Source organism: Lycium ferocissimum, chromosome 4, assembly GCF_029784015.1.
Source record: "Lycium ferocissimum isolate CSIRO_LF1 chromosome 4, AGI_CSIRO_Lferr_CH_V1, whole genome shotgun sequence".
Taxonomy (NCBI): Eukaryota; Viridiplantae; Streptophyta; class Magnoliopsida; order Solanales; family Solanaceae; genus Lycium; species Lycium ferocissimum.
In genome coordinates, this window is record NC_081345.1 from 45,250,022 (window position 1) to 45,261,542 (window position 11,521).

General features: G+C 33.7%; 2 protein-coding genes across 2 annotated transcripts; one reads left to right on the forward strand and one right to left on the reverse strand.

Moving 5' to 3' along the window:
- Positions 1-1,636: 1,636 nt before the first annotated feature.
- LOC132054099 (uncharacterized) lies at positions 1,637-2,482 on the forward strand. The gene is made up of 4 exons (XM_059446163.1): positions 1,637-1,806; positions 1,890-2,201; positions 2,281-2,347; positions 2,444-2,482. Exons 1-4 carry the CDS (start codon positions 1,655-1,657, stop codon positions 2,480-2,482), a joined length of 570 nt encoding a protein of 189 aa, XP_059302146.1. The 5' UTR covers positions 1,637-1,654.
- A 2,141-nt stretch (positions 2,483-4,623) lies between these two features.
- LOC132053259 (protein DETOXIFICATION 19-like) lies at positions 4,624-10,834 on the reverse strand. The gene is given in 8 exon segments (XM_059445211.1): positions 4,624-4,887; positions 5,376-5,494; positions 6,237-6,475; positions 7,394-7,450; positions 7,539-7,569; positions 7,572-7,624; positions 8,517-9,064; positions 10,438-10,834. Coding segments are annotated over 8 exon segments (1,455 nt in total). The 5' UTR covers positions 10,714-10,834; the 3' UTR covers positions 4,624-4,755.
- Positions 10,835-11,521: the final 687 nt, after the last annotated feature.

An 11,521-nucleotide genomic window follows, 5' to 3' on the forward strand; every position in this document is an offset into this window, starting at 1 on the left:
TGATGTTGGTATTGTTGTTGTTATTGGTGGACACCACTACTTAAATCAAATACCCCACCATAAAACCATCTCAATTAACATAAATAAAGTCGAGCCATACGAAAGTTACAAAGTATGGATGGTCGTATAAAAACCCCTAAATTACAAAGCAACAAACAAGCAACATCAAAGGAAAACATATGATTTTTAACAAAATCATGAAAGAAAAGTTACTCGTTCATTTACCTTATTCTACTAAAAAATCCATAAAATTAACAAACAACCCGATTCAAAACCATAAATGCAAGCAAATAATTAAATGTGTCATGCCCTAACAAGCAAACATGTTTTTACGATGATAATGAGATAGAAGATAGAATACTATGATGGTTATGATGATGACACTTATGGTTAAAAAAATCTTAACCCGCAAAATCACGAATTGAGCTTATTTCATTTCTTCATTTTACAAACAAACTTCACCAAACTTGAGAATGCAAAAATTGATCCTAAGAAATCACTAAGTATTACGCGATATTAGTGTATATGGTGGAAGATCGCTTTATATATATTATGTATTTTCTAAATAGTGCGAATGCATTGAAAATCAATGAAAAAAAGAAAGGGCATTTTCGACCTAGAAATACGTTATGACCACATTTATATGGTATGTAAAAAATCGACCACACGTACGAGGCATCGGAATTTCATCTCTCTTAATTTAATTTTTAATTTATTTTTTATAGGGTTTCGACCACACGGGGTTGATTTTTTAACATGAAAATATAATTTCGACCACGTGTGGTTGAAATTAATTTTGTACAAATAATAAATGGGAAACATTTAATTTAAAAAAAAAAAAAAAAAAAACTCCTTTCGACCACACATGGTCGAAATTTTGACCACATTTAGACCAGATCTGGTCTTTAATTTTTATTTCAACCTTTCTTCTCTCTCTCTTTCCCCTCTCTCTCTCTCTCTCTCTCTCTCTCTCTCTCTTTCCTCTCTACCCACAGACCTCTCTCCCTCTCCTCTCTACCTACACGACCAGCCCACCACCCCAGACGCTCAACCACACCACCAGCCCAGCGCCGCCGCACCACCAGTCCACCGTCGGCGGCGCGCAGCCCCGTTTTTCAGGTACTTTTTTTTTTTTCCAATGTCATGAACACAAGCCCCAACTTGAACTAGTTCTCAAGCATGCATTTCAATCTCATGTTATTAGTTGCATTACCTTCTATATTTAGTAGATTTGATAACTTTATTTAGTGTTCAATATTTGTTTTAGGGTTTATATTATGTTATTTTTTTGAGATTTTGAATTGAAATTGAATGAAATATTGATATTGAATGTTCGGATTATACTCAAAATTCTTCCATAGTTTGGATTATACTCAAAATTCTTTCTTATGTTTTGGTCCAATTTTTTAATTTGTTTTGGTGTATTTTTGGGGTTGTTTTGGTGCATTTTTTTGGGACTATTTTGGTTCCTTTTTTTGGGACTGTTTTGGTTCAGATTTTGGGACTGTTTTAGTTATTTTTTGGACTGTTTTTTTTTTGGACTGGTTTTTTGGACTTTTTTTTTTGGACTGTTTTTTTTTTACTGTTTTTTTGGACTGTTTTTTGGACTATTTTTTTGGGACTTTTTTGATTGAGGGAGGATAACCTTTGTCGGATGCATCAGAATATTCTTGTTATCACAAACAAGTTGGAGAAGATTCTTCCACCGGGGTTCTTTGATATGATGGAACATCTTCCAATTCACCTTGCATACGAAACCCGGCTCGGAGGCCCAATTCAATATAGGTGGATGTATCCCTTCGAGAGGTAATGAGTCAATTTTTTTTTTATTTGTTCCTATCTAATCTATTTTTTAAAATTTTTAAAAGTAGACCACGATATAAATGCAGGTCTATTGGTAAGTTAAAAAGGGCTATCAAGCAAAAATCGAAAGTGGAAGGCTCAATGTGCGAAGTTTATCTTGCCAAGGAAACATCCCATTTCTGTTCTTACTACTTTCGGAACGATGTGCCTTGTTTGAGAAACAGGCCTAATCGACACTCTGATGGAGGTGTGAATAACTCTTTGTTAAAGGCGATATCGATCTTCGATCGACCAGGTGATGGACCCAAAGAACGTGAGAGACTATTGAATCAAATGAAGTATAAATCAGCTTCGACACATATCTTGTTAAATTGCCCAGAAGTTCAACCTTATTATGAGTAAGTTTACCAAAAATTGCAAAAATTCATCATTTAAATTGAGAATAGGGGCTAACCTAAATTCCATTTTGTTAAACAGTCTCTTTGTGGAGATACATGGCCAAGAAATAGTGTCCGACCAATTTGCACCTTGGTTTAACAATTATGTAAGTTTTATATATAATTTTCTAACCTAATGCTAGCAACATTACTAAGTTTTGAATTCTAATATTTCGAACTTTCTAATTCTTAACTTTTAATAGGTTTACAAGAATCTGTGTGATTTTCATAACAATTTTTGAGGGACTTATCTTGGGGACCCACTAGTGTCCATTGTATGGACAAATATGTGGTTAATGGTTTCAAATTTAATACCCGAGAATGTGCTAACCATATGAAAACTAATAACAGTGGTGTGTGGGTTAAAGGTGCTGATGGTGTTGATTATTTTGGTGTAATTGAAGAGATATTAGAGTTAGATTATTCTGGTTGGTCTCTCAAAAAGATTGTTCTTTTCCTACGTAACTGGTTTGATCCAACCCCAAAAAGAGGTACGAGGGTACTGAAAGAGTGCAATATCATTGAAGTAAAGCACAAGCGAAGGTATGCAGGTTATGATCCTTTCATCATTGCACACAATGTTAAGCAGGTGTACTATGTCCCTTATCCATTGAGACCAGATAAGTCTGATTGGTGGGTGGTTATTAAAACCAAGCCGGTTGGTCGTGTGGAAGTTGAGAATGATTTGCCTGCTGCCTTTCAGACTGACGACATATCACATGTTAACCAAGTAGTCGACTCAGAATTAGAAACTGAACTGGAGCATCCAGAACATATATTAGAAGAAGTCGATGTAGCAGAAGTTACTGATGTAGTCGAAGAAAATGATGAAATTGAAACAAGCGATGAGGAAGAATGGTCAGACATAAATCATGCTCTTGTCGATGAGTCTAGTGGGGAGGATACGGATCATGTCTCTAACACCGAACGTTGACCTTTTTTATTAGTGTGCTTTTGGATTCTAATTCTGCTATGTTTAAATGGATATGTATATTATGTTTAAGGGTTTGAATGTAGTTTTAATTTGAACTAGAAGTACTTTTAATTTTAAGATGTTTAAGTGTTTGAACGTGGTTTATGATGTTTAAGCGTTTAAATTTGATTGTTTATAAGTGTTTGAATGGACAATGTTTAAGTGTTCAAGTGTTTGAACATTGTTTATGGTTGTTGTGTTGCATTGTTGATGAATTGGATGATGTTTTGGTTGATGAATTTGGTTATTTGAAAATTGGCGTGGGATGGGATGCCAAAAACGATGATTTTGCAAATGGTCGAAATTGTACCCGAAATTGAAAAATACAATTTCGACCACGTGTGGTCGAAATTTAACAATATGGTTGACAGATTTCAACCACATGTAGTCGAAAATCTGGGCCCAATTTACAATTTCGACCACATGTGGTCGAAATTGTGAAAATAAATTTCTTTTTATATTTAAATATAAATAATGTTTTCAACCACACGTAGTTGAAAATGTTAAATATATAATTTGATATAAAAATAATTTTTTCGACCACATGTGGTCAAAAACAGTTTTTACCCAATGTGATTTCGACCACGTGTGGTCGAAAAAAAATTCGACCTACCTGTTAGCGACCTACGCGTGTGGTCGAAAAATTGGTCGAAATAAAGGCTTTTTCGACCTCATGTGGTCGAAATTTTTGGCCGAAAATCCCGGTTTTTTTAGTAGTGGAAATAAATTTTCATTTATGTTTAAGGGGGTGAAATGAAAAGCGAGTTAAAAAATAATGCTGATTTGGAAATCTAAAAGGCGCGTGTACTACACATGAGTTAAAAAAATGGGGGTCACTAAAAAATACCCACTAAAAGGTCACTAAAATACTGAAAAAATAAGACTGGGGGTGTAATAGGTCGCCCGCAAAAGTTGGGTGCATCATAATTAATCCGAGTATACGTTGGGAGAATATTTATGTATTTACTAGTCAGCATTATAGTTTGTAGTAGTACACAATCAACTGAGTTGGTATTACATTCCTCACTTGGTTTTTTTTTTTTTTTTTTTTTGGTTTACCATTATGTATTGTCCTCTATATATTGTTACTATTGTGTTGAAGATATGCCCAATGCAACAAGGAAATGTTCGACTGATAAATGTTCTCTTAATATATCAAATATTCAGCCTCACTACCTCCTTGTCTTTAGATATTTTAACAATACAATTTAAATGTGAATATGAGCAATGTTATGGTTGCAAATCTTTCACAGCTTAGTTAAAAAATTATGACCTCCTTACCACCACATACATATTAAAAAAGTTGTTATCGAATAAAAATAGATTTTGTAGAAGCTTTATAGAAATTCGACCAACATATATCTTTCTCAGGAAGAAGTAGTAATTATTTCAACTTTATCCAAATACATTCATCAAGTAAACTACGGGAACGGACAAAATTTATTCATTTTTTTTTCTTTTCAATTTGGACTTAAAACTTATAAGACCATACACTAATAAAGAGTGTGGCCCAATAAGAAAGTGATTCTCATGAACTCATGGTTAAGCTAGAAGTTCATTTTCTCTATTACTCTTTGTTGAGCCCTCTACTTTTTCCCATCTGATCCACAATGTCAGTAGCAATAAGCCAGAACCTTGGCAAAATAGACCACATATCAAGCCCATCCATAAACCCTGCATCATATTTTTTCAAAAAAAACAACACTAGCATTTGAGACATGATAATTTTACGGTGAAACGTTATGAAAAAGAATATTCGCATGTAAAAGATCATATCATAGAGAACAGAACAAGAAGCCCAATAGTAAATTGATTTCACTCTCTTTACTCTAACTTGGGCTTACTACGGCGTTAAACGTAGTTGCAAATAAATGTATTGAAATCCAAAGGATATGTTAAATCAACTAATTAAAGTTTGCCAAATGGTTACATGATACTAGCATAAAGGCGGATGAAGCCTATGTTCAATGGGTTCAACTGAAATCACTATCAACTTTCGATACGCAATATAGATATACATGTTAAAACTACAAAATTTTCAACAAATTTTAAATTCTTAACTCATAGTTTCAAAACACAAGGAGTTTAATATAGAAAAATTTAAATTCTGAAATCCTTTTAGTACGAGGGCAATAACAAAACATGGCATGCACTTGAATTACCTGAGCTAGTAGGTTGAACTTGAAAGCAAGGAGGCCAGCTATTGGCATGCCAATGAAATAGAATGTTGCCAAGTTGATGCACATAGCCCAATGTTGCCATCCACATCCCCTAGCCACCCCTAATGATCAATTCATTTACAATATCTCTTTTAGAAAGGTTATGTTGAATGCAAAATTAATACTCTTGTTATTTTATTTTATATAACGGTGTTTAACTGAATGAACACGAAGTTTAAGAATGACAGATTTTTAGAACTTGCGATTTTAATCTTGCCATGGTAATTGAGTGGCCATAAAATCATGTCACTAAAGGTAAAATGAAAATATATTAGTTTTTTTTCTTTCTAAATTTATAATTCTTTATAAAATAAAACAAACAAAAAAATGTCACATAAAGGGTGTGTTTGGTATGAGGAAAAATATTTTCCACGGAACATTTTTCCAGAAAAATAATTTGCTAGAAAATAAGTTATTTTCTTACTTATTTTCTAGTGTTCAAATAAAAAATATTGCCCTGAAAGTATTTATACATAATCTAGGCAGACTCTACGGGGTGGGATGAGGAGCGGTGTGTGGGTGGTGGATGTGGGGACTATAGGGTGGGGTGGGGCGTGTTGGGAGGAGTGAAATGTCACTTATAAAACTTGTTTCCCCTACTTCAATCGAGAAGTCATTTTCCTCATTTTAAGGAACTTGTTTTTCTAGAGAAAATATTTTTCAAAAGTTTAAACCAACCAAACATGAAAAAATTGGAAAACAATTTTTACTGGAAGACATTTCTCCATACCAAACACATCCAAAATGGAATGAGAGTATATGATATGTGCAGGATATCATGCATTACAACAACAAAAATCTGACCTGATAAAATTCCTTGAAAGAAATCGAGTGCAAATGAGACTAAGAGAAGTGGCATCATTGTGGCATCATTGTTTATTATTTCTGTGCTATCACTGAAGAGGCCAGCCCAGAAATTATGACCAAAAAATAGAGCCAAATCAACTACAAGAGCAAGAAGAATACATAGCTTGAGAGTAACAACCATAGCATGCTTAGCTTTGCCAGGATTTCCAGCTCCTAACTCATTTGCTACCCTAGTGCTGCACATAAATTTTAAAATGCACATTTGGTATTAGTAAAAAACTGAGGGATAATAAAAAATATAAAAAAAAACAGTGTAAGTAATATATATTGATAGTGCGAAAAATTCTATACTTTCATTGCAATTTAACTGGTCATTACTTAATTTCTCAAGTTATCATATCAGACTTGATATACAACGTGACCTATTATTGTAAATCAACTTAAAACAACAATAACATACCCAGTGTAATAACATCACAAGTGGAAATTATTGTAAATCAACTTGATAATGTAAAAGTACTTTACACTGTCAGTAGTGACAGAGCCACATGTAAGACAAGGATTCAATTAAATTCCCTTCATTCCCAAATGACACTCTGCAGTAGGGTAAAATCAAATTCTTTTGTGTACAAATAAATTTTAGAATCCTTTTGAAATAAACAAAACTTTTAGGTGTGGTTTGGTTAAAGAATAAGTTATCCCGAGACTATAATACGAGAATATATAAAATAATGATGTGATTATTTAGTGGATATATTTTTATTGGTAGATGTTTGGTTTATTGAACTAAAAATGGGATATATAGCATATAATATAAAATATGTGTTTGGTTTAAACTAGATAATTTAGGATAAAACTATTATTTCCAATTGTAACCATGTCTTTCTTGAAAAACTTTGGGAGAAAAGATTGGAGAATTGTAACTATGTTATTTTGTTGTTTTATTCCGAGATCAATAATTCCAGGATTGTTATCCTGCATAAAATGTGGTACAAAAATAATACCATTATTGTGGTGTTCCATAAACAATTCTAGGATTGATAATCCCGAGATAAAATTTGTGCCAAACATGAAGTAAAATAATCGTACAATTTAGCCCGTAAGTATAATCTCTTATCCACCAACTAAACAACCCCTTAGAGTAGTGACATTACCTTGCAGCAGCACTCAGACCATAAGACATAGTGTAGGCAATGGCTGAAGTATTAACGCTGTAAAGTCACAACCCAAAATAATTAGTGTCATTTAGCATTTAAGAATGTGAAAATGTGATGGTTTAAAGCAAAGAAGCTTAATTACCTCATTGCAATCAGAGAAGTAGTTGTTTTGAATTTGGCATCAAACCAGCCAATAACACAAGAAGCTCAAAAGCCCAGTACTCTAAACTGTATACATCAAATGGGGAAAATTAGGATTTGAACCGAGAGAACAGGATCAAGCCACGCCTTGATCTGCCTAAATAGAACATATCTCATTCGTCTAGTCAAGAAAGAAGGGGAAATAGACTCTGCCTATTCTAGTACAATTACATTAAAGGGTAGACTAGAAATCTTTGTTAAATGCTCACACGTAATCCAAGAAAAAGTACATGACATAGTCCAAAGATTGATGACTTACCCATTCAATGACTTTAGAAATAGACATTCCGATCACTTACAATACACAAACTCTACGAAGGAAGAGAGTTAAGGTAGGAGCATTTTCAATATAATAAAGTGCATTACATAGTCCACGGATTGACAACTTACCAATGCAGGGACTTTGGCAGTAGACATTTAGATCACTTATAATACACGAACTCTAAGATGGAAGTGGTGGGTGAGGAGCGTTTCAACATAATTGTTTTCTTTAATTTGACTTGGATTGCAATGAGTTTTGCTAGTGTAAATAAATGGACTTTAGGCCTAACTCAACAATCCAAAATCTAGTTCATGATGTGAGGATTGACCAATGCCATAAATAGAAACTAATTTTCCATTCCACAGAAGATGTGGGACTTCTAACACCTTGCACTTCTTGCGTGCTCCGGACATCTGGAGCATGGATCGGACAATATAACATGTGAACCCAACATCGGGTAAACCAAGAATTGGGATTAGTCTAACTCTAATACCATGTGAAGAAATAGACATTGGGTCAAACTCAATCCCAAAAGCTAGTTTATGAAAAGAGAATTTTTCAAAATTGTATAAGGAGACCACAACTCATTTCCTCAATTTATTGGAACTTAATTAACAACTAGAACAACAAAATTAAGAGATATATGAGGTTACTCACCACACCATGGCAGCAGAGGGCAATGCCAACTTCAAGTTTGTAACGACATAATGAAACGGCTCGAATGAGAGACCGTCCCTCCAGATATGCCTAAATCTCTCCGAAAAAAGCACGTATATACCCAACGTGAGGACCGATATCCAAATTGAAATCGAAGCAGCTAATGGTGCTCCTTTAAAACCAAGACTTGTCCAATGAACCAAGCCATAGGCAATGCCAATGTGAACAACTAAAGTGGCAACTGAACACACAACAAGAGGCATTATAATTGACTGAGCTTGAAGAAACCTCAAAATATCTTGTAAAAAACCATGTCCAAACAATCCTGGTATTAGGAACTTCAAGAACACCCCTGCTTCTTTAGCTATTTCAGGATCTTGATGAAGTAAAATCAGAATTCTATCAGAATACCACCAAATTATAGCAATTACTGTAGAAAAGAAGAATGATATGATGCATGATGTTTGAAGATGTATCCCCAGCATCCTGTACATTTTTGCTCCATAACCTTGGCCACATAATGTCTCAAGTGCACCGCTTAGGCCAACCTATATTAATTGATAATTATTGTATGCATCAGCATGATGGAGTAAAATACTCAAATGTTATATGTTAGTGTAAAGAATTTCTCACACTATCAGATCGTCCAAAAGATATCTAAAAATAAGCCTCCTTAAAAATAAAAAAATAAAAAGCATCACGTTTAGCAGGGTCCGGGAAAGGGCCCTACTTGAAGGGGTGTGATGTAGACAACCTCCTTAAATTGTGGGATTATTATTCTTAAGAAAAAGACAAGCTACCTATCACAACATGTTAAAATGACCCCATGGAGTAAAAGTCCTTAAATTGTAAAGAATTTCACACTATCATGTCACTCAAATGACCTCTACAGTTAAGTCTCCTTAAGATGTAAGATTTGTAATTTTGAAAATAAGTGATGGTATATATAACAATGAAATTCATAATATATAATTTACACCCCTAACTTATGTCTTCTTTTGCAATTCACACCCTATCCTATTTTTTTTTTTATGATTTGCATCCTATCTTTATGCTTTTGCAAAACAATGAAAACGCTCTTTTTTAAAAATTTCCACATGGGCAAAATTGGAAATACAAAAATAAACGCACAAAACTAAGAAAAAGCTAAATAAGAAAATGAAGTCGCCCTGCTCTCAGCTTACACAGACTTTTGACACCTTGACATTAATTAGAGCATATGGACCAAACTTTCAATGGCCTTTATCAGTACATTGGTTGGTGTCTCTCTAATTGCCTAATGTGACATAGATCAAACTCTGGTGTATTCCTCGATAAATCAATTATCTAATTGTCTCGTTCTTCCCAAACAAGAAAGAAATATCACCTTCAAGCTTGTTCCTTGAGAAATGAAAGTTTTAATTTTTTTTTTTTTTTTTTTTTTTTAAAGTTAAGGTCAATGGGAGGACCCACCAACTATTTTATTAATTTATGATTAAACAAAAACAGATAGCCTCAAAAGAAAGCAAAAAGGCAAGAAAATGAGAAATGAAAGTATGGTAAAGTTCAACTCACCTAAAGATGTTGGCACTGGTCCAGTGAGGTTGTTATGGGAAAGGTAAAGATCTGGGATTTCTCCCCTGAATTTCCCAAATGATTTTGTTGCGGTCTAAAGTGATGGAGGGATTGTTCAAAAGAAAAATGGTAAGATTGTTATATATAACCATAATCAGAGACCATCTTTTTCTTATTCTTTCTTAATTTTGTGCCATTTATTTTTTTATTATTTGTATTTCCAATTTTGCCCTTGTGAAATTTTTTAAAAAAGAGCGTTTTCATTGTTTTGCAAAAGCCTCCGAATCAGAAAAAAAAATTAGGATAGGGTTTGAATGGCAAATTAGGGGTGCAAAACGTAACGGACTCGAGGAATTTGGGTACATACCATGAAAGAGATACCAGTGACCACAGCCCAAGAATTACCAAGATTTGAGGCAGCAAGTTCAAGTTTGCCAAGATGACCAGCAAACATAACAGAGACAATGTTGATGAAGTAGAAACAAGTAGTCACCACAATCATTGGCAAAGAGAACAATATCTGATTCTTGGCTTCTTCAACATCTATTACCTTATTAATCAAACACCACCTGTTTGTGTCCGATGATGCTGGTGGCAACATGGGACTTTTGAGACTGCTTGATCTTGAGCTATCCATAGCCATATTCTATCTCTAAACTCTACTATGATCTCTCCTGTTAGTACTATTATTGTTCGCTTCTTTCTCTATCAACTGTATTAAAGAAAGCTTATCTCTATATATTGACTGTAGTGTTGTTTAAGTTGTCCGTTATGCAGTAACTTCTTACCTATCATAAATTTATTTTAGGTTAATCGCTCAATATTTAGATTTGATGTAACTTATGTAACCTATCATAAATTTATTTTAGGTTAATCGCTCAATATTTAGATTTGATGTAACTTATGTACATACAATAACATATGACGGTGTAAGATTACAACACAATCTAGTGTAGTCTCACAAGTGGGATGCGGAAGGTGAGGGTTTTACGCATTGTACTTAGGTGTTATATTTGACTTTTTATCCTATCTTTATGGGTAGATAGGTTGTATCTAATAGACCCTCGTCTCAAAAAAAAAAAAAAAATCGTGTTTTGGAACAGGTTGGAAAAAGATGCACGAGTAAAAAGCTATGATGATATACTAAAGAAAGAAAAGTACAGACAGTAAAAATAGTCCAGATAACCAAAATACAAGAAACATTAGTAATAAAATTGAAGAATAAGCTAATGCTAGCATAATAATAATAATACTCATTTAAAATGTTTTACACGATTGTATAACAATCATCTGTTGTAACTGGTAACTTGTCTAATCGTGTAAAAAAAAAAAAAAGGTTATATCATTGGTGCAGATAAGTTAAACTATACTACATATACACTAATGGTGTAAGTAATTTAGCCCGGTCATCTTCACTTGTCACGTCAAGTAATATATCTTATTTTTGTGAT

Bases quoted from the DNA above. Each gene is read 5' to 3' on its own strand.
- LOC132054099 (XM_059446163.1), top strand. From the start codon at position 1,655: ATGCATCAGAATATTCTTGTTATCACAAACAAGTTGGAGAAGATTCTT. The intron at 1,807-1,889 runs GTAATGAGTCAA...ATATAAATGCAG, and splicing joins TGGATGTATCCCTTCGAGAG to GTCTATTGGTAAGTTAAAAA. The intron at 2,202-2,280 runs GTAAGTTTACCA...TTTGTTAAACAG, and splicing joins GAAGTTCAACCTTATTATGA to TCTCTTTGTGGAGATACATG.